Source organism: Diachasmimorpha longicaudata, chromosome 17 (assembly GCF_034640455.1).
Source record: "Diachasmimorpha longicaudata isolate KC_UGA_2023 chromosome 17, iyDiaLong2, whole genome shotgun sequence".
Taxonomy (NCBI): Eukaryota; Metazoa; Arthropoda; class Insecta; order Hymenoptera; family Braconidae; genus Diachasmimorpha; species Diachasmimorpha longicaudata.
In genome coordinates, this window is record NC_087241.1 from 4988246 (window position 1) to 5011779 (window position 23534).

General features: G+C 40.1%; 1 protein-coding gene across 1 annotated transcript; it reads right to left on the reverse strand.

The window, feature by feature from the left end:
* Positions 1-884: 884 nt before the first annotated feature.
* On the reverse strand, positions 885-23379 carry LOC135170542 (RNA/RNP complex-1-interacting phosphatase). Its single transcript, XM_064136467.1, has 8 exons — positions 23241-23379; positions 22345-22420; positions 13509-13534; positions 13080-13167; positions 12301-12380; positions 5677-5720; positions 2616-2723; positions 885-2348 (listed from the first exon to the last, which is right to left on the reverse strand). Exons 1-8 carry the CDS (start codon positions 23258-23260, stop codon positions 1642-1644), a joined length of 1149 nt encoding a protein of 382 aa, XP_063992537.1. The 5' UTR covers positions 23261-23379; the 3' UTR covers positions 885-1641.
* Positions 23380-23534: the final 155 nt, after the last annotated feature.

Consider the following 23534-nt stretch of genomic DNA (forward strand, 5'->3'; position numbering starts at 1 on the left):
ATGCAAGCAACGCCCATACAGTGGTATTTATTACTCGACGATCTTGCTATCTGTATTAGCATTACGTATTAATTCCATTTACCAGATGTACGATCTTGATACCACCCAAGCAATTTATAATCTAATCTGTTAAGTTTAGACATCAAAGCCTTTTCATAATGATAAAAAAAATTATCCTAGATGTCTTAACCGTAATAGTAGTTTTTTTCCATGTCATTGTGAAGTAAAAGGGTAAATTCACACAGTTGCCCTCTTAATCCTGAACAAATCGTGCAATTATCACAGTGTGCGCACCATTGGTAGTTATTTCGAGACGTCTGTTACCACCCACACGTGAAATTCCACGTGTCAATGGATTTTATTGAAAAATATGAGAAATTCTGAAGGACTTTAATTTGAAAAATCGATCGAAGGAATTGTGCTAATTAATTTTTTTGTGGTGGGTTCTGGTAAATATTTCCGCGATTCAAATTTTCTATCAAGTTCCAAGGATGATTTACCTTAGTTGTAAATAGTATTAAATACTGGAAAAAAATTGAGGGAGAGGGAAAAATAACCAATAATGATCAATTATTTATTCTGCCTCGAACGGATGACGAGCGTCCTGGCAAAATCAGGGGAAGAGGCAATCTTCGAGGGATAATTAGGATAATATTGGAGGCGAGGGCTTCAAGGGTAATATTGATGTCGAAGACGTCAACGAATTTTCTGTCTCATGCCTCCACTGGCAATTAAACGGGATTGATTTCTCCTAAATCTCATCACTTCCTCAAATAATTGCTTCATAAATTCCCCAATATTTATTCCGTGTGAATGACCATAATGGGTCCAAAATTTTGATTAATTGGGTTGAATCAGGTATTTATCAATTTTTTAAGCCCAGATCAGTTTTTTAAATTTTATATTACATCATAATTTTTATAATTAATTGATAAAATAGATTGATACAAAGTTTGTAGTTGCGAACCCTAAAATATATCCAAAAGACTAGCCCCGTTCACTAATTTTAGGGAATTACTTAAAATATAATCATTAATTATTATCTATGAGGGATAAGGTAAACATTTTTTTGCAGTAAAATCATATGCGAAAAAATGGTTCGCAATATTTCTTGGCCTGGTATAAAATAAAAAAATATCTTATACGTAATTATTTCTATAACCAATGATTCAATGCAAAAATATTCGAATATATCGTTCGTATTGCAACAGCTCCCCCTAGACCACTGGTTTATAAACAATTCAATGATTTGTACTGAAATATACAACGGCAAAAAACACCCGGAGTAATTTCCCTCCAATATATGCAACTCCCAAGACTTCCAAAAATAAAGATCGAGTGAGGCGAAAAAACCTTAACAATAAAAAAAAACACCCCAAATTCATTCCTCCTGTACTTTCCCAAATTCCCCACAATCTCTCAATAAAATTTCACTGAGTTCTACAAAATCGACTAGACTCCCTGTTAATTTCCCACTGATTACCTGAAAAATTTCGGCCATTTTCATTGTCGTAGAAACTTCTTAGCAAAGTTTTAAAATTAAATCGTGAATTTTCAATTAACTTAGCTGGCTGTTTTGAATTTTTAATGGATTGATCAATCAATCATTCTTAAAATTTTTATATCAACTAACTAACTAAATTATCTATCACTAAATCGGCTAGGTTGTCTCCGCTCCATGCGTATCACCCTATCATTACGCCGACGGAAATTATCATTGAAGGTGTCGTTCCTGAAATCGTCCTCCCTGCTGATGCCGGACCCCTGTGGATGGTACCTGTGTCTATGACTGTGTCTAAGCTTCGAATTCCTTGCACCGTTGACGAAGCCATTTCCAGAGGTCGGCCGGGCGTGGGCCTGATGATTGTTCATCGACGACCTCGCGCCCGGATAAACTGGTCTAGGTGGACAGGCCGTGTGATCGAAAGATCCATGAGGATGTACCGATGGTATTCTGTGCGCATTGGGCCTGGGATCGGGCCCTCGATACGCGTTACGCTCGAGTTCGGGCGTTCGGTACACGTCGGGCCTTGGCCCAGCCATCGGGAATCCATGGCCCGGGATCGGCAGTGCACCCATTAGGGGTGGAGGGAACGGTGGGGGTGCGATTTCCCGACCGTTCCTCTGCCACCGGGGACCCATACGGGAAGGGAATCCCGGATCTGGGGGGGGATAATGGCGCCAGTTTTCGATCACACGGGGACGTTGAGATTCCAATTTCCCCGTGGAAGAAGTCGCTTGGAGCGACCGATTCATCAGAGATGAATCAATATTTTTTATCGATGATGACGGAAGTTCATCGATGTATGCCTGACGTTCGATGGGGTGGCCTCGTGCCACTTGAAACGCTTTGGAACAGAAAAATTTTTGTGTCGGTTTTGGTTCGTATAAATTTTTGATAAAAATTATCCTACCGGTCTCTTCCACAGACGATACGATAATTCTCATCAGAAATTACTGGGTAAAGCATTATAAATTATATTATTACTAATTATAATAATAGTAAATTATAATAATCATTATTTTAAGCCGACAATTGTTTTTTTTTCCTCCACTGTTCTCAGCATTTAATGATATCAATGAGGGAAGAATTAAAAAATTTTATTTAGCTGTACCTTTCACTGCATCATCGGCGGCCCAGCCAAGTCTCTCCACCATGTACCTGCAGATGAGGTAGCCCGTTCGATTGAGCCCGTGTGTACAGTGGACTCCGATGACTTCATCTGGAAAAGAAATTGATGCAACGGTTGAAGCAACGATTTTATAATTTTTCATCTGTCACTTTGAGTTTATTAGTGACGATGTTCGGCATTCAAGTGAATACCGTTGGATCGGAATTCAAATCGAGTTGATTTTTATAAACCCGCGTGATCAATCAATCTCGTTTATTGATGATTTCTGATCGATGATGCACGATTCCATGCTACACCAAGGTGTAACTGTTGTTTGATTTGAATTAGGTATAATTAAGAGACATTGCAGAACACCGAAAGTGAATTTAAAGAGCTGTAAAATAACGGAGGAGGATATCTTTCCCATTTCTCCCACTAACATTTCCCGGAAATTCGGAAAAATTTTGCCTCACCAGCACTCGTACTAGAATTTTCTTTCCAGAACCAATGAAAATCAATCTCTTAAAATTCAAAGAAGGAAGTAAACTGGGAAGAAATTCCATACTCAGAAATTCACAACCACGTAACCGGAGGAGTTTAGACAGTGCATAATCAGCTAATTCCTCGTAGTCGTATCACCGGGGCGAGGTCATCTCGGAGTAGCCAGAAGGCCTCGCAAAAGTCGCAATAAGCATGTCCTACTCAACAAAAGCTTAGCAACCAGTGGAATTATTCCCAGAACACACGTAGACATCAAATGCAAAATCTTCTGGTGGCTTCCCGCAGTGTAGGAGTCGAGTAAACGACAACAAATGAGTCTGATCCTCGTTTGCGATTGTAAATATCGTAAACAGGACTGTGGGAAAATCCCTTCTGCCCTCATTTTGATGCGGGGGATGAAGAAAATAAAAATATTCTCCAGTGCCCTGACCTCTGGACGAAATTCGACCGCCCACTGGGGCCTCAGGACCACTAGAGAGACTAGACCGAATGAGAAATAAAAAAAATTATCGTTTTGGGGGGGTTGAAATTTGCGAGTCGTAGTGGCATTGCTGGGAGACCGGTCGAAACATGAGTCCCGCTGAGTTGGAATCGGTATTGGGTCTCAACGGGAGCCAAATCGCGAGGTTTTCATGTGGGATACGGGGAGAATCGCGGAGGCGGTATCATCAATTAACTGCGGGGCCTCGATTAATTCGAATCGACGAGTCGAGTGTGACAAATGTATGGATCGATCGCGATCGAGGTTTATGGGGGTAATTACCCGGAATGATTAATTTAATGTTGGTATTGCAGAGCAGTAATGGGGTATCGAGGAATCGCTCGTTGATTTCGGTGGATTTTTTTTTTTATTACTAAAAATTTCGATTAAAATATAAAATAATTATTGAATGAGGCACCCCAGTATCCGCTTCTCTATTCATTGTTGGAAATAAAAAATATGTCAGGGAAATCGACCAGCGAAATTGGCTCCAGAGTTCCCGTAAATTATCGCAAATTTTCTGGACGTCAGAGATATTAATTATTCCTACAAATTCACACGGCAAAAATTCCCACACCGTCGGCGAAATAATCACCACCGACGTGTATAAATTTAAGCCACAAACCAAAGAAGGAAATGACTACTGCAAAGAGTACTCGAGGGTGTGTCCCGAAGTGACGTGGTTAATGTGGCAATATGATATATACCCTAGTGGTTATGTACGAAGAGAAGAAGCGGGCCAAAGGGCCACTACCCAATGTTTGTATGGTAGCATCGTCAGAAAAATAATATAAATAAATAAAGGGCCACGAGAATGGGCCGGAAAAAATATGCAGACGTACTGTTGAAATGAGAGAACGTTAATGTCGACGCACTGCATGACCAGAAAAATATATCACGAGAGTGTTCAAGGTACTCGAACTAAATCGATCCAAGCTCCTTTCAATTTCCCAGTTGCCATATACGAAAAGAGAATAAACAATTCTTCCTCCCCTTTCCCTCGCCCAACGGTCCACGAGTCATGGGTGGGGATATATTTTCTTTTGAATAAAAATGTGGCTGTCTCAAAGTGGAAAGTTTAATTTTTATTTTCCAGAAGATACCAATGCTCGATACTTGATATTGAACATCGGTAACTACGGTCATTGATAAATGCTAAGTGGAGGCAACTTGTGCGGCTCCCTTGAGCCTCACGGAATGCGTCGTACGGTCAAAATCGTTCAGGGTGGCCTTTTCCCATACGTCCAAGACGAGTTTTTCCGTGCATTTGAATAAATGTAATTAAAAATGAAAAAATACGGAAAGACAGGAGTAGTTGGTGTGATGTTGAACGAGGTGAATGTCAAATTAACGGAATAGTTTAATAAAAATTTCAAACAAGTCCAATCATTTCTCGATTTAAAAAATTATTTTATGACTTAAACAAATCCCCTACGAACTACCAATTATTTGGGCCAGAAAAATTGAAGAATTTTGAGAAAAACGAATGCAAGAGCGTCCGACACACGCGGTCGTTTCACTCTGATGTATACGACGTGACTCTGTGGCTTCTGTGGGTCGAAATATCTGTGTGTGGTAGAAAAAAAATGTAACAAAATAAAAAAAAAATGAAGCGGAGAAATGAGACGACTTGAGCACTGGGGAAATTGAAGGGACGAGAAAGAGAGACACTTGAATATGACTCTTGGAGTTGCCGAAGAGTAGCCGGGGAATATCACGCGCCCACGTTCAACTCCCAACGTGTACGCGATGAGGGTATCTCAGTTGTTAATTATCTGACGTCGTTTATCAAACGACTGGGAAGAAAGTTAGACTGGAAATATATTTTCTTCCTTTATTCCCTCCATTTCCGCATAATTTGTGACATTACGTGTTTGTGTGCACATCTTCGACGACGAGAACGGTCAATATATTTTTTTTATCACGAGAGAAAAAGAAAAATTATAATATTGTTGCTATGAAAAATGGGAAAGAATTTTTCCTACGAAATTTATTTGGTGTTCGGAAGATTCTAGGGGTGTTAATAACCCTCGGAGATATGATATTTGATGAGAAAATAATTTTTTTGGTAATTGAACTCACCATCTTTCGCCGTCGCGAGGAATTTGTCGACTGCCTTGAAAAACCTGGAACAAAAAAAAAATAAAAATTAAAATTCCGAGAACAAGATGATCGTGCGAAACAATAACCCCCCAAAACGCTCCCCTGCCACGCTACCAGCTCATTTAACCCCTGCAACCCCTCTGTTTACCCGTCATAAACAAGACCAGCCGAATGTTTTCCCCGGAGCCGCCTAATTTCCAACCCCCGGGGGCTAAAATTACCGGAGATTATGAGCGCCAAAGGCACAACATTACATAAATCAATACGTAAAAATCTCATTTCACCTCTAGTCCCTCATTTTTCCTTTTGTCCCCAAAGTGTTTTCCGAGAATGCAACCGTCGGTATCTCCCGACTCCCAAATTGTTTTTTCTTTCTATCCCCATGTAAATCCAAAAAGGTGCGACGCGAGGGCGGAAAAAAAAAAGGTGAAGAAGCGAAACATCTTCGACTCTTCCTCGCAGATTCAAAGATACGGTGAGAGAGAAAGAGAGTAATAATTCACAGGGAGGAGTCCCGTGCATCATCATCCCCCTTTTCTCCACTTTTTTTCCTCATTTTTAATTTTGAAAATTTTTTCTTTTTCAGGTCTGTTACGTTATCCAATGTGGGAGTGGGACTTATTAACGGATTAAGCCCGTTGAGACGACTCGATAAATTATCGCCAGGTGGTTTTGCTCCAACATCTTTTTTTGGCGATGAAATTCCACCTGCATTCCCAGGATTCTTAGTCCCTCTCTTCTTTACAATATTTTTTTTTTATTTAATTTTATTTTTATTCATTTTTTTTTTATCAACCGGAGTGAAAATTTCCTCCACTCGTCGCCCTGCGGGACTAGGCGAGTGGTTTTAATAGGGCCTTGTGGGTGGAGGGGGTGATAAAGGGGGTCCTCAGCGGGCTCTTTAGCGAGATGCACCCCCTGCAGGACCGATTAGTCTAACGTGATTACAGACACTAACTCACTCCTGCCTCTTATACCATTCTATTCGATTTTCTTCGGACACCTCCCCAATATCCCTTGGAACACCATGAGCCATGGATATTCCACGTGCCCCCCTTAACTCATAATGACTCGCCCTGGGATGCGTGACCGCCGCTACAGAGGGATCGTGCCGCCTTAAGATTTAACGGTGCGAACGTGGTACATATTGAGACGATATAATAATACCACGGGGGTTGTGTGCTCCAATTAAGAATAATAAAAGAATTTTTTTTTTCTCATGACCATAGCATAAAATGTTATTGTTCAAAATTTTTGGATTTGAAAATTATTCTGACGATTAAGACCCCCCTGAGGTGGTGTATTGACTTGTGATATTAATTTGCTGATCAATAGACATTTTAAATAACAGAAAAAATTGTTAATTGTCAATTGATAAAATGGTTAAGACTTTGGGGGATTTGGGGATCGCGAATTTCTCGGTTTCGGGGAGTTAAAGTTAAAGGAAATGAAATTTTCGATGATGACCTTCGGGAGCAACATTAAGATCAGAGAATTGACAGGATAAATGATTTTAATATAACCAGTTCAGTGAATCACTGTTGACATTACCTGTCGAGTGATATTGAATGGCAAATGGCTCTCGCATGAGATCGTTTAGTCCATCAAATTTATTACGCACTGCGTAACGGTTCCAACATAAGTGGTCCATTCCACGTGAATTATTAGTGACTCGATATCCATCAGTCGATCCGTTAAATCGTTCCGGCAATTGGTGCTTGTTTACTGATAGCCATACACATGCAGTTTGCGTATTATTTTTTATGGAAAGTGTGAACCACTCGCGACGCTTCCAACCCACGAAATATTCAATGGTTTTTTATTATTTTTAATGAAACAACTATCGAGATGGAGATGGACAAGTCTAATTTTACCCTGCACTTACTCCAATTAATTCCGAGCTCGGGAATGATTTAGTTAAGAACAATTCTCGGGATTTTTATAAATTGAGAAAATTAAAAAATTACCATAACGTAAAATTGATTGATTTTTATTCTCAGAATGTCCAAGGGAACTCTTCTGACAGTCAGAAATCTTCGAAAAATTCCCATAGGACGTGACCATTGGAGTTGATTGATGAAGGGCTCTATAAATATTGATGTCTATTTCACGGCCGAGGCGTCTGCGTTTTCAATACTCCTTATTTCATCAATTTCCATCATTCTCTCTTTGATGTCACAGCATTACCGACACCTAACACTGTTATTTAGATGTATGCACTGGAGTTCAATCATTTTTGATGAAAAATCTCATCGATATATCACTCAATTTAAAATTAACGTGATTGCGATGTTGTTTTGATGGAAAAATAACTGATTAAAAATATTGGAATTTTCCTATGAATTGCCTGATTAATCGATACCTTGGGAAGACATAAGTGACTCAAGTGTTGATCGCAACAACAAAAAAATGATTTTTTATTTTCTATCGTTGGGTAAATCAGGAAATAGTATTTCTCCCTCGTGTATTCGAAAGTTCTCGATCATGCGTATAATTTTGATCTTTTTCAAAATTCATTATTTGTCCATTATTATCTCATTTTTCAAATTTAGCTGAAGCATTCAAGCATGCAGTAACAATGTTATCGATGATGGATCTTGATGATCGGCGTATCCTCGAGTCAGGTTATTCCCAATGAATTTTATGGTTGCTGCGTGGTGGAAGGCGCATGGGCGGGTCAATCCTTCACGATTATTATTATTCTTTTTATTTCAAACCTCAAATTAATACCGTGATTTTTATACATTAGAGCGACCTGTCATTATCTACATTTTTATTCACGCTAATTAAAACAGCGCAGAATAGATTTTCCCCTAGAATTTCAGCAGTTTTTTCAATTTCTGGGAATTTATAATTAATCTATCAACGATTTCGTCAATTGAAATTTTTTTAAATGACCACAAAATCAATTTAAACTTCTCCAAAGTGAAAAAAAAATCAAAAATGAGAATTTGATCTCAACGTCGTGACAATTTTACGCTTCATCGAATAAAAAATTCTCTCGCATCCCCCTCCGAATGCCCACTCAGCATTAAAAAAAATCATTTCCCTTTTAATGATCCACTCGGATGCCCGAACCAGTTACAATCGGAATATCAAAATATTGTTTATGATCGTACACTTTGTGGGAAACTCCCCGTTTCAAAGTTGTCCCTCTTTTCAGTTAAATTTCAGCGACAAAATTCCCTCGATTTTTTCATCGTCTCTCGCTCGTCGGGGCCCCGGCCATCTTTATTGCTTCAATTTGCATAACACAATATTGCTGAGACCGCGAATGCGTCTTATGAACGCGGTCTGCACCTACGCCTCCCTCTGAGGGTTCGCACGGCCCGAGTCACACGCTTCTTCCTCTTCTTCCCGGCTCTCTCACCCTGCCTTATTTTTCAGTCATTTTGTCCATCCGCATTGAATTTTTTTCGCCCCGAGTATTCGTACGAAGGAATTATTTTCCGTACAAAAGGCCCAAAAATGTTGAATTACAAGTGATCGTCACGTATACCTCCCATATTTGCACGAGTTGTACTTCCAGGATCGCGGCCCAAGTACTCGGTAAACACTCAACAAACGACTGTTTCTCAATCGACACTCGACTCCTCGCATTTGCAATAATAACCGAGTACTTCAGCTCCTATTTAATACGCCTAGTCTATCGGGCTAACATTCTCGATGGAGACAATGGTGAAGAAGACGTTCGACCTGTTTGAACGCACCACTTCAGGAAAGATAAATAAATTTTCCATTTAAAAATTATTTACTTCTCCCAAAAGCCGAAGATTTACCTCCATAAAAAATATTTTCATTCCTCAGGCCACGCGAATCAATCAGCCACCCAATATCACTTTCATTTATGATATAATCACGAGAACGTCGTAAAGACGATGAAGAGATCGCGAGGGTGGCCCCCAATCTAAGAAATCCCTCCCTCCCATCCAATCCTGTCGTCATTTAACACCCGCAAGAATAAATTAACGTCGCTAGAAAATACAAAAAGCCGTATTATTAATTTACCACCCACAACAGACGTCAAGAACAGTTTCTCCTCCTGTCCCATCACAGCGTAAAATACCCAGAGGCTTAATTCCTAATTCCCGTTTGTGATGTTAAAGAATCTTACGGGGACCCACAGTGGGTAATGTCAAAATATTTGAGATAGGTTTTAAGAAAGCCCGAAGCAACACCACCACCATCACCATCACCACCGACTCTGGGATATTCGCCAGAAAAAACGCGTGCCACGGGTTCCACCTCGTTAGCCTGGCAAAGGCCTCTAAAACAGCGCGTGGCACCCCGTAGCGATGAATAATACGGAGAAAAGGAGGCATGGAAATGAACGCTTAAAAACGATTGAGGAAGAATATTTTTGTTTCTTAAATATTCCTTTTTTTTTGTTACGATTTTTCCCCCCCTCCTTCGACCTCTTACTTTCTTCAGCCATGAAACACCAGCAACACTTTTCACCTCATTATCTCCAACGATCGCACATACGAATAAGGGTATTTCGTTACGCCTCGTGTGGTAGATGTATGGCCAATGTTGTGAAGGTATGGGCTCGGTGAACATGCGAAAACCTATGTTGACTGTCTCAAACTAAATATAAAGACATCGGCATCGGTGTCAGGCGCCAAAAACGCCCACGCATCACCTCCGGGTTATCTTTTTCGCGTGAGAATGGTGTTTTCGGACGAAATGTTATTTATTGAATTGGAAAAATCGAATGAAATTTTCCTGGGACTGATATACCTGATCATTTCCTTAACCGAGACATCTCTCTTTGGAATTGGCAGCACAGGAGGGCCTTTTGCTCAGAAAATTGCGAGTGATGACAAGTTCAGTTCATTGATGACTCGTTGCGTGACAACGATATTTATCGAACTTTTCCTGAGGATAAGAATGAAATGACAATTGTCTGGAATATTCTGGTCACGAAAAAAATGAAACGATTGAATTTACGAAATACTAGACTTGGGATAGAAAAAACTAGTGTTATCTCCGTTGATACACCGGGAATAAATAAACCGGCTGGTTGTGAAATAAACCGCCCACATGTAGCCCGTCATCTCAAGAATTTCCAACTTTTCTTGCTGATGAATGGGGTACCAAAGCCAGGGAGGAACCTGAGACCCCGTGACTTGGAGACACATGTTTATGTTTCAATTAACATTTCATTTTGCATTGCGAGACAGCAACGCGCTGACCACACAGCTACTAACGAGCTACTATCGTTGATCATCATAGTTGAATAAAGCTGATGTGTATGGAATCATCATGGGTTAATGCTGGTACACCACCGTGGTGCAGCATAATTTGACATTGGTATTTGAAATAAATCGTTTGGATTTATCAGTTGAATGGCTGAGACCCCAGGGAATTGAGTAAACAGGGAAGAAGGTGAGGCACTATCTCACATATCCTGAATTAATGTTCATTTTTTTTAACGAATACCAACGGCTGTTACATGGCGCCTACCTTCCCTTACCCATCTTATCGGTTTTGATACAGAATTCACTTAATTATACGCCCGCCAAGTTTTACGGCTCTTATTTTTAATTATCTCAATCTCACCATCTTAAATGGAATACGGTTGCCGAATATGTGGCATTCATGGCGACACGAATTACCCGATATAAAAAAAAATATAACGTTGAAATACCTCCAGAGATTTATTTAAAGAATGAAGATGAGAGAATCGCTGAACGCTCAATTTTGGATAGTGTCATTCGGAAAGAGACTATTGCCATCGCAAATTTCAAATTACTGATGCATCGAACTGAAATATGGGTAGTAAAATTTTCACGACTACACAGCTACCGTTTGCCACTCCAACAAAAGTAAAAAAAAACAAAAAAAAAATACCAAAACATTCAAAGTCCACTGCACATACAAATGGCAAACACATTCGGTAAATCATCGGACATTTATTGCAGTTAATTAGCTGGCTGGAGCCACAGGGTCTTCAACGCTCCTCATTCGCATGCCTTCGTGTACCTCGAGCCTATGGGCGTGGAATGATTGCGTGAGAACTTTTTTGGGCTCCACGATGAGGAGAGAATCCCTGATATGGCGCCATGCAATCGTTAACTGAGATAATCAAATGTTTGACGCTAGTGGCACAAGTGTCCAGTGAATTTTCACTCTCAATATTCAAGGCAAAAGGAATGAAATAAATGACTGAAATTGATCGGATAAGGCCCTCAGTTGGTTTTTAACGCCCACACAAGGGCACACGCCAAAGAAGATCACAGCCCAACGCACGAGGTACAGCCCTATGGGGCCACCTTTTCATCCTTCTATATTCAAAATGCCCCGAGTGAATGTATGTGTGTGTATGTGTGTGCGCTACCTCGGCAGTTGGTGCTACTGATCTCCTCAAGGCGATACGTATCTCGTGCACGCACGAATTCGTGTGGCCACAGGATGAATAAGAAAATGGGTGGGAGAGGAGGAAGAAATCCCTTGAGAGAGGACTCGACGACTCGACTTCGTGTCGCCTCGTTTATCTCGATTATATGACACTCTTCCCTGCCGTTGCATTTTTGGAGATAAATTTTTATTTGGGCAGAGGATTCCCTGCATTGGATATCTACTTTAGGACTTTGAACTTACTTGATTTCACAGGATTTAGGCGGCACCTGTTGACCCGGCACCATGATTTTCAAATAGCCAACGTTCCTCGTCGTAAAGTCCTGTAAAAAAAAGTTAAAATTACATTAGTTGGACTTCGGGTAGAATTAATGACATATATTTCATCAGAATGACATATAAATTTATGTATAAAAGTGAAAAATGAAGTTGAGTGAAGTGACGCATCACAAGGAGATAAGATAATTCTCGTGTACAGAGCGAGGTATCTCACGATGTTCAACATGATGGGACCTGAAGTCACAGGTGAGGTCCTCAACCTTCTCCATTCCGTTCGGTTATAAATGGAAATAAAAAAAAAACGCCGGGTCCTATGATTGATATTTCCCGAGTTAATAAAGCTTTCACCTTATTAGGGCTTCGATTGAGATAACTGAGACGCGGATGAGGGAGAGGGGGACATCACAGCTTATTGGTGGATATATCTATCACGATGCACAGGAGAGGACTTTATTAGGATCCAGATAGAGTCTAATTCTGTACGTGGAATACCAGAGTGATTGTGATGTTCTGGTGGGGCTTTTGTTCCAGGGAATGCTGGGAATTCAGCCTATGATGGGGGTCTTACTCCGGTTGTACAAAAAATTTTTTATTTACGGTAGATTAATCTCTCTCAGTCTTCGTTAAGGATCATTAAGGACAGATAACTGTCTAATTGAGAAGATTTCACGGACTCAAGGGACTTAGTTTCGGTTGAACAACTAATTGACAGAATAATTAATTCAAACAATGTTGTAACTTACATTAGTACTGTAGTATCTCGTTGTGTTGGTCAAATCGATGACGAACTTGAGCTTCGGAAATGCCCTCAACAGCACTGGAATTGTGAATCTGTAATAATGGATTGTAAACTTCAGTGGTATTACATTGTGAAATACAACAACGAATTGAATGCCTCGTAAATGTATTATTCATATCGTAAAATAAAAAGGTCACATGGGTTTCAATGCTATAAAATGAATTGTTGAGACTCTGAGAGATTTTAGGAATCATTTGAAAACTCGCGAATGTCAATGTGAAGTGTTCGATATTATTTACGACAGGTTGAGAATTTCAATCTGAATTATTCAATTTTTTTCTGAATTAAACTATCAACCGATGGTTACACTCTCTCTAGTTCATCTGACAATTCATTCCATCAAGAAGTCATGAAAAATCATTGTAATACTCACTCTTGGTTTGGTGGCACCTTTATCGTCTGCAACAGAAAGAAAACAATAATTTTAGTAAAATAAGACCATCAACATCGTAACGATAATTAGTAAACGCGAAATTCAACTTGGATCGATGTAAATAAACATGTAATTCTCGATTGGGAGGGGATGGAGGATTGTCCTGCTGTCGAATCATCGTGTCACGGTGTGCAGAGTCATCGTCTACTTGTGATAATTAATAATGTGGTGAGTGGATAACCGGGCACAAGCCCTGTCTGGCCTCACAGGAACGTGATCGCGGCGGCGAATGATCGATTAGGCTTAACCCCTTCGGTATATCCAATAACAAGACGTGACGAAGGCTGACGATAACAAGACACACCAGAGTCACACACTCGATGATTACCTTCATGCATCGTCCTCACATCATTACAATTATTTCTTGACTTGCGGCGAAATAATTTTCACCCCAACCCCCCAAACTATGAAGTGATATCTCAGACTCGTGTGGTAATTATTCATCAACCTTTGCCTCCACACATGGACCACCAATTAATTAACTAATTCGTGGAAGAAATGATGGACTATGAGTGTTATCCCTCGGCGGGATCTATCCTGTGCATTTGAAGAGTTTCAAAAGGAGGGTTGGATTTGGGTGTATACCATATCCATCGTATGGTTAAATTGAAAATCTCGTTTCTATAAGGAAGAATATTTTGCGCCCCGGCAATAGCTTGGGTGGGCTAATGATAATAACGGGGTTTCGAAGTCAGCGAGGACTATCCGATTGGCTGGGCGGTCAAGATTCCAATCTGCGAATATATCCCCATGTTATGGTTGTACTACGGCAAAATGGGCATACGTTTGGTCGACTTTAATAACCGTCCGAGGAGCCAGGTTGACCTATCGTGCGCCAACGCAATAATTCCCGGTTATAAAACCAGTAAAAACTGAGGCGTGAGACGCATCTTCTAATGCTCACGTCATGCAACCACCCTCACTTTCGATCATTCCTCTCCATTTTTTATTCGGTATTATTATTATATATATAAATTTTTTTTTTTTCATTTCGTTGGCCACATGTATAATGCAACTTCGAATTAACATTGAAAAACACCGCCCACTTCATTACCCGGTCTGGTCAGAGTGTATGAGAAATGGTTGTGGAAAAAAATCACGTGAAGGAAGAAAAAAAAAAAAGGACAAATGTGAGAGATAAAACGAAAGGAAAACGAAGGAGGATATCCACTGGGCTGATTTCAACCATTCAATTTCACGACCCTCAGTACGATATACGGTCGGGACTAAATCAGGATTATATGGAAAAAGTTGGTGGGAGCATTGTGCCGTTGCCGTCGCACTGTCTCTCCACCCGTGCGTGAGGATGACAGGATCTCCAAACGTATCACTGATACTGAATTGACCATCAGGAGGAGTGCGACGGGTACCTTAGGAAAGGTTAACCTCATTTACCTCTGAAATGGCGCCCTCGGAATATCATAAAAATTTCTAATGCTCAATTTCACGCCTCACTTAATTACCAAATTAATATAATCAATCGAAATCGTTCCGCATCACTCAGGGGATGACGGGAGTTGGCTGTCAAAATTTTTATAATGAATTTCAACTCGTTTTTGATATGCGAAGAGAGGGAGGAGTTGTAAAAATGATATGTGTGATATTCATCCAAATAAATCAATCACAAAACGATTCGATTAGTTTCGGATTTCGCAACAGTGATGGGGCCCTGTGGTCCATTGTGTCCGACGAATTGCCCATTAGCGCTGGGAGATATCATCTTGTTGGTGATGGTGAGCCGTCCAGTGGTGATTCCTTTTTTTTTTCCTCTCACTTTTTTTTTTTTATCGCTGGCCTCCCGGCATTTTGGAAAGGTTCCCTTCCATTTTCAATATGTACCCGGACTATGCGCACTTCTCCTGAACGTCGGGGCGGTCCCGGGGACGCAATAGTAGCGGTAACCACGGGATACCATCGGGCACTCACTGTTTCTTAACTTTATTTATGGTCACCTTCTGTCCTCAAGATCCGCACGATAAATTTTGGAAATTAAAGTCCATGAATTTGGCGAGGGGGTTGGAAAAATTGACTTTCAGTTAAACATTGGGGGTTCGAGCTATTCCCAAATCCCCATAACCTCCCCAGCATTGAAAAATAAATAAATAAAATAAACCTATTCAGGATTATCTATCGGAGCCTCCCAAGTCGCAAAATAAATTTTGAAAAGTCTTCCTAAATATATTTTATCCCCTTTTAACCACCGATTTAAATTAATTAAAGGAAGAAATCGAAATTCTGAAGAATTTAAAGAATTACCTAGCAGACAGGCGTCCCATTCCCTCCATTATTATTCCCCATATCCCAATTAGTTATCTCAGTGGGTTATACTATTCTAAATCTTACTCGTGTCACCATCGCCCAGTGACCCCTTCTCTTTGTCTCAAGACACAAGCTGTAAACAACATCCCCGAGACTGGATAAATAATAACGAGGCCACAAAAGCCCCTGTTGCTATAATTCAATTCACACCTAATAACTGGCATCGCTGAATTTCCATATTACAGGCGGTAATAAAATTAAAAATATTTTCTGCTGACCAATTCCACCGCTTCAGGGGGTCCCAGGCAACTATAAACGAGGCGCCCCGGCCCTTCTCTCCTGCATTTTTGAGTTCTGTAGGTAAAAAAAAAAATAAAAATTCCCCACTCCCCCAAAAAACAGGAAAAAAAAATCAACAAATTCTCTCATTAATTTTCCCGCAACTCTCTTCTTTAATTAATCTATCCGATGATTGACCTTTTACGCAAACACCCGGAGGACTCAACCTCGGGGAGAGGTCTGATTGTTTCAGCGAGTTTAACGATCTCACCGGGGAGAATTCACTTGGGCCGCATGAAGACAAGATTAACGATCGTCAGGTAGGTGAACACTTGGAACGAGAGTCGGAACTTTTAAACAAATGTTTGTTTCTTGACCGTTGTGACTCGCCCACCCCCTCTTTCGCGGCCCTTCTGACACCGTTCGCAGGCTTACATGGGCCATTATTGTTCGATTTTTAGGCCCAAACGAAAATTGCTTAACGGCGCCTAGTCTATACATCAAGCACACGCCCTTTCCTGTCATTGGTACTTTCATTCACACAATGATCACCGACAATTTTCTATGAAAAAAAGAAGAAAAAACTGGTCGCAGGGCCAACGGGAAGATTTGAAAATCTATTAATTTTATTCCAAATTCATTTGGCGATTTTATTATAAACAACTACCACTGTTAAATAAATTTTTAACTGGTGAATTAAGTGACTGAACGATCCTTCAGAGAAAACAATAAATTTCATTTTAAAAATTATTTGAAATGTCTTTTGAGAGCTGTCGTTCATTCACTGGTGACATTTCAATATTTTTTTTTGTCACACGAAAAATGTCTCAGGGTATTTCAGATGTTGAATACAATTTGTAGAGAAATTTGCTGCATTACTCATCCCATTTAACCATCCAACAACTTCCGGTACGATTGACCGTGCCAAACCTATTCGAATGCCGCTAAAGGCCATCCCCAAAGAGCCATACACTTTCCCATTCTTTCCATATATATGCACGCCTTCTAAGTATTTTTTTTTTCTATTTTTTCCTTTCTTTTTCCCTCCGCCAAGAGCCCGCTAACCCTAGACGGATGGGCCTAGAACGCGAAAGTAATTGCGCATGGCCGACAAAAGGGAGAGGGACGAGCAATAAATTTGGCGATTCGTGGACTTCATTTTTTTTTTAAAAAGTGCCACCGGTGTGAAATTTTTGTAAATAGCAAATGGCCCCCAGGAAACAGATGGGTAGAGTGAAAGTCCTGCGGCGGGAAAAACGGGCGGGGAAGCATTGGCACGAGTTGGAAAGGAAAAATTTGTGATACAAAAATTGGGGTGGGGGGCAGGTGGTTCATGTGTGCGACATTTCAGTGAAATTTATGTGACAGGGGCACAAAGGCCACCGCCACAAAAATATCCTCAGCACACAGAGGTGGGGCAAAATAGTTGATAAATTTTTAATAATTTTTTACACCACTTTGTGATATAGAAAAAAAATTAATTTCTCAATCGATAAAATTTTGTCACGTCCTTCCGGAGTTGTCGAAAAATTTAAAAATAATTCTACCCCTTCGCTGGACCATTTCTCCGCCCTTGGAATTTGTACCTCGCGCGAAAATGAATTCAAGAGGTGCGATGGGTTGACAAGATTACGGGCCTTGAAAAGGGGAAATAGTTGGCTACCGCAGTGTTTCCTGGAACCCAATTTTATCTGATCATTCGACGAATAAAAATAGACGAAAGTGTCATTCGTCTCACCCCTGTCCTCCTGAAGTCCTCAAGGTGTTCAAAAGGCACTAGAATCCTGTTGACACACGTAGGGACTGCCTTTGTATTAAAAAAAAATTTCTAAAGTCCAAAAAAATGACTTCTCGAATTAAATCGACACCTGAAGGGACCCAAATGATAGCAAAAAAACCATCGAAAAATCTGATATCGAATCCGAATGAAAAAAGGGCACACCGAGAGTGCAACACCCCGGAGTGGCGCCAGTACCACCAAAAGGGTCAAAAATTGAGTGTCAAATGGAAGACGGGGGGCAGCTCTACCCTGGACAGACCCTCGGCGCCATGTTATCCAGACGAAGTACACAAACTTCTCCTGGAGAAGAGGTACGATCGTTGGAAAAACAAAATACAAGTGGAAAGAGAAACGCACAGTGTCGGCACGGAGGGAGCGATAACATCTCCGAAAACTGGCATCAGTAATATTTTACAAAGTCATCGAAGTTCCTCTCGCCAACTTGGGCATAAATTATCGTTCGAAACGCTGGGAATGAAACAAAAGGAAAAATTCAATGAAATAATATCCACCTAATGCCGGACACGTGAGACTTCATTCTCCATAGCATTTTAAATTTCACCCCGGCATTGTGGGGGGAGGGGATTTTCGGCTCTGCGGGGCGTTAAACAAACACTTAACATTGCTAATAACACGTATCGCTTGTCCAGCTTCATGGAAAAACAATAAATCGAGTTTCGGCGGGGCGTGGATGACAGCGGGGTATCAGACAGCCAGACTCTAGCGCCAGAAATTAATATTTTGAGAGGGGAAGTTGAGGTGATCGAAGGTATTCCAAAGGGCGTTGAGGCCAAGTACCTAACCTTCGACCCCCCCTTTAAATTTTCCGTAAATTTTTCCCGTTAATTAATTTTCCATTGAATTAATTTCACAATTAAAAGTGGCCCTTTGTAATCCAGAACTCCCGGAATTTTTAATCACCACTGGAAGGATAATTATACCTTTAAGGACATCAAGTTAGGGTAGTCGTTATAAATACCAGCAAAAGGGTAACCGTGATCTTAATGGTTTTTGTGACATCTCCCTCTCTCACCCTTCCCCACCCAATCTCCCCTGTGCCCCGAGTCAAGTGTGTAAATCAAGTGAATGCGCCATTGCAGAAAACCACAGCAACTTTAACGCCCACGCAGTTTTAATTACCCCGATGTGTTATCAGACGATTAATTTTAATCCGTAAATTTGTGGTGAATAAAATGCCAGTGTCTCGGCATTTATCCGGCGCCTTGACGAAGGTAAAAAGGTAAATTTTTCAACATCCTCGGACTTTTGTGGATGTACAATAAAATTCATTCAACAATTTAAGTACTTTGTGAATGAAATATGATACGTCAGTTTGTAATTAACCTTCGGAACGGGAGATACTGTCTTAAATTAAGACATTTTTGTCGCCAATTTCGAGACATTTATGGAGCGGTATTTAAGGGATTTTGGGTAACTTCAATTACAGACATGACAAATTGAGGAAGTTTTTGGGAAATTTACGGCCAATGATTTGTTCATTTATTTTAAGAAAAATAACCGGCGCCTTAATGTCATCCAGAATTGAAAAAATATTAATAAACATAATTACATACAACTAATCAAAGTTTTTCCTTGATACAAGTACCAAAAAATTAAATACAAATCCCCACAGAAATATTTAATAAACAATTCCACGTTCCCCCTGTTCCCAAAAACGTCTCAATTCATCGTGTTAGTGTTTCCACACCAATAAATCATTTTTCCGGAAAATTTTCTCCCGAAAATGCACCTGAGGAAGCTAATCGGCAGATCTCACCGGTCGAACTAGAAAAAATGAAACATGAGGGTAAAACTAGGAATGAAAAACGACGCGCGGACGCATAATTTACATAAGCCGTCATCCGAAAAAAATTTTTTTTCATCCGAATAACCCCCCGACGGTTATTTTTCAGATCTTCATATCTCGTTTTTCCCCCCGCGATCCGTACCTCCCACGATCAGCATGTATCACCAGTATAAACGGTAAACAGAGACGTCCCCAGGCGTCTCCACAAGGTGTCTAAACTCACTGTCATTTCTGCACAGTTGGGAATATTAATGAATCAACAGTGGAAACTGCAGATGTGAAAGCAAAAGGGTACCCCCTTGGATTGTCTTTCTACGTGGGTGATATCTCTGTTCTCAGTCAGTCCAACATTCTGATTATTATCATTTGAAAACTTCTCAGTTACACTGGGTTCTAGCTAACTAACTGGTGAATCTTTGTCCCAGTATCAGGACAATTGTCTTTCACCAATGGAGATGGCTGGATCCGTTCAATGCATTCAACGCCAAGGGGTTGGTACAATTGAGTTTCAGGGAGAAGTTTTCCTTGTCTCTGTGTCAACAAACCCCTGAAAGGGAGGGAACGAGAGGGAGAAATTATAAAAGTTTTAATCTCCGAGTCGCTGGCTTCCGGCTCTGACTTGTGCTCAATGTTCGCTTGTTTCCGAATTGTTTCTTCATGAAATTGTGGCTTTCGCAACAAAAATTGTACAGCAAAAAAAATTACGTGTTCAAAACTCAAACCGTTTTCCAAAAATTGAATTTTATCAAACCTCACCCCTGAACGTGAGAAATTTTTCCTGTCATCAATTGAAAAAAAATTTTTTCATCTTGTCAATTGCGATTGAATCGGTTGAACCGGTCGTCCGGAACGTGAGACACGCGAAGAATCAATGACTGAGTATTTCTCACCCAGGAGCTAACCCCAGGGGGTCCCCCCCCCCAACCCCCAACCGAAGCGTCAATCCACGTACTTCAGATTCCATCGTTGGTGCCCATCACCCAACTCATTACTCTCCCCCGTAGGATAATGAAACGCACTTTGTTGAGGCATGTAATGCGGGAATATGACGGCATTTACGACGAGAATGATGAGACCAAGACGACACTAACCACCTCAATGCTCGTGTACGAGGGTAATCCGCATGGAAACGAGATGGTGTATAAATATTCCAACCGGTGTTGCTATCTCGACAAATTGATTATTACCATAATCCCACGAAATCCTCTTTTACGTTTGAATAACAACGGATTAAGAAACTACTTCATCTTATTCATTGAGGAGGTACCGACATGATGGGATAATTTTATTGATACGACCATGTGGGAATTTTGAAAATTGAATGGAAGACTTTCATTTTTTCAGACAGTTGATGAATGAGAAATTGTTTACAGCTAAAACGCATCTTGAAGGGAGTATTAACGAACCGAGGCCCCCTGAGGGTGGGCCTTATGGGCATGTCCAATCAACTAACTTGAAGCATCTCGAAAAGTTCTTGAAATCGATTCGATACAAAAAATTACGATTGCACCCTGAAATATAACGTGTTTCACGTGAATTGAACTCTTTATCTTACACGAAGAATTGTCCTTCGACTTTAATTTTTTTATATTAAAAATATCTTTCGAAACCGGTCTCAATTTACCTAAAATCCGAACAAACGCAATTTCAATTCCTCCCCCTCCCCCCTTTATCCCACCCAATGCAAATTTATGACAATATAAATTGGGTATGACGTGCATACCAGAGTGATTTTTTTCATTAAAATTACTAGTCAGTGTTTTTACGTATTTTAACGATGAGTATATCGACGTACATTCAAGGCGGTGTTGCGCCTGGTATAACTCGAAGTAAGGGCATAAAAATGTTTTATGCCCCGCGAAACTCGCCACGGCGGTCCCATCAATTAGGACAAACCGTAAATACATGCCAACCACTCGCCACGTAATCAACATATTCAGCATGCCAAATGAAGAAGAGGCGAGAGCAATCATTGGTAGATACCCGTGTCGACGTACCGTGGAGGTGAGCATACTCATGAGGGGAGGAATGAAGGGAATTGCCAATTTGCGTATGGGGATGTGGCTGTTAAATTCAAAGACAGTGCATGACAACTCGGTGACGGTTGATTTTTATTGGAAATTCCTCGGTATTATTTTTTACGGTGCTTACTAATTAATACGAAAATTCCTTAAATGATTGGATTGGAATTTCCTGACGAAATTTTCAACTATTTATGTCTGAATTGTTAATAAAGGTCTTATCGCGATTGTTAATTATTCTATCGAATTTTTTTCCCATAAAAACCCACTGATTTTGTTCAATAAAAGAATCACCTTTGGACAAATGTTAAGAGGAAATGAAAGCAATTATTTGCGATTAGATTATTAACGCAATGATGAGAGAATCATTGACGTCAATGTTGTGTAGTGTGATGCACAAAATACCTTCTGCATACGCTTAAATATCGAGTAGACCTCATCAAGAGGATGGTTTATTAGAAAATCAACTTGACACACGATTGTCAGACGTCAAACTCGTTAAAACGGGGGAAAGGGGAAAGGGACGTTATTCCTAATGATCGAATGGTATAATGAAGAGTGAAAGATACTCGGGTGCCGTATTTTCCATCTTTCGGAATGTATTATTTATGGATTTATGACTGCACTCACCGTTTTGAGGGGCACTTTGAACGGCAGAAATTTGGTATTCTCGATGACTGTCCCATACGGCTTATATTGGAGCCACCTGCAATTAAAAGTAGTTGATTAACAAACAGAGAATTTTATTGAGGGCTCTTAGAATGAGAAAGGAAGGTAAAACTAATTACTGTGGTGTTTTATGACCCCCGACGACCCGAAATTTGGGTTTCTAAGAAAACCAGCCAATTAGCTAAATGTATATAGTCTAGACGGAGGATAAAACCTTTATTTGTTGTAAAATAATAAAATAAAATGGGGAAACGGATTTTTTCATTGCCTTGGAAGCAGAAATTATAAATTATCCACCAGAAGTATTATATATTATAAATTTTTCATTTTATGTGGTTCAAACTGGAATGAAATTAACATAAAAAAATAAAACCGATAAAAGATAAATAATAAATAAATACAGTAAAAAACTGAATTTTTTGCTATGGAATGTTTTTAAAAAATTCAATATCCGTCCGTATAAATTAATTTTTGTCGTTACGAGTGACAGAATGAATTAAAATTTCCTGCAGTACTCCCAATGACATCTACCAACGAACCCCAAAACTACAGAATAATTTTCAAGTCGATGCCAGCTCTGGTGAGCATCAGGTAAATTGATCGAAATATTTCCGGAGTCAACACCAAATGTAAATATATCATCAACATCGGGATCGTCCCCCAAATTCCCATCCCAAAATAATAAACAACTCAGTGTGAATCGCTTTAACATGATATCTATTGAAATCACACGTATTTGGATGAGGAAAAGCTTGGAGCGTTGTTGATGCGAGATAACCTCAAAACGCTCCAAACAAACACAATTACGTAGTTACTGACGAATGACAATGAAAATTAATGAATATTTATTTGCTAACCTGTCCGGAATGGCCTTCATTTCACACACTGACTCTTAAAATCACTTTATCACAAGTTAATAAACAATTGTTAATGAATAACGCACAGATTGGCAGAGACCTGAATACAGCAAGAACACACGTAGGCGACTGCCGACTGTCGACTGTGGGTTGCGCGCGCAAGACGCCACGCTTTATACTGAGGCGCGCGTTGGGGTTTTCGAAAAATAATTTTTCGGTTTATGCATTCATGTCTTTTAAATTAATTGATACATAAATTGTATCCTATTTTTAAAAAAATAAAAATTCAGCAAG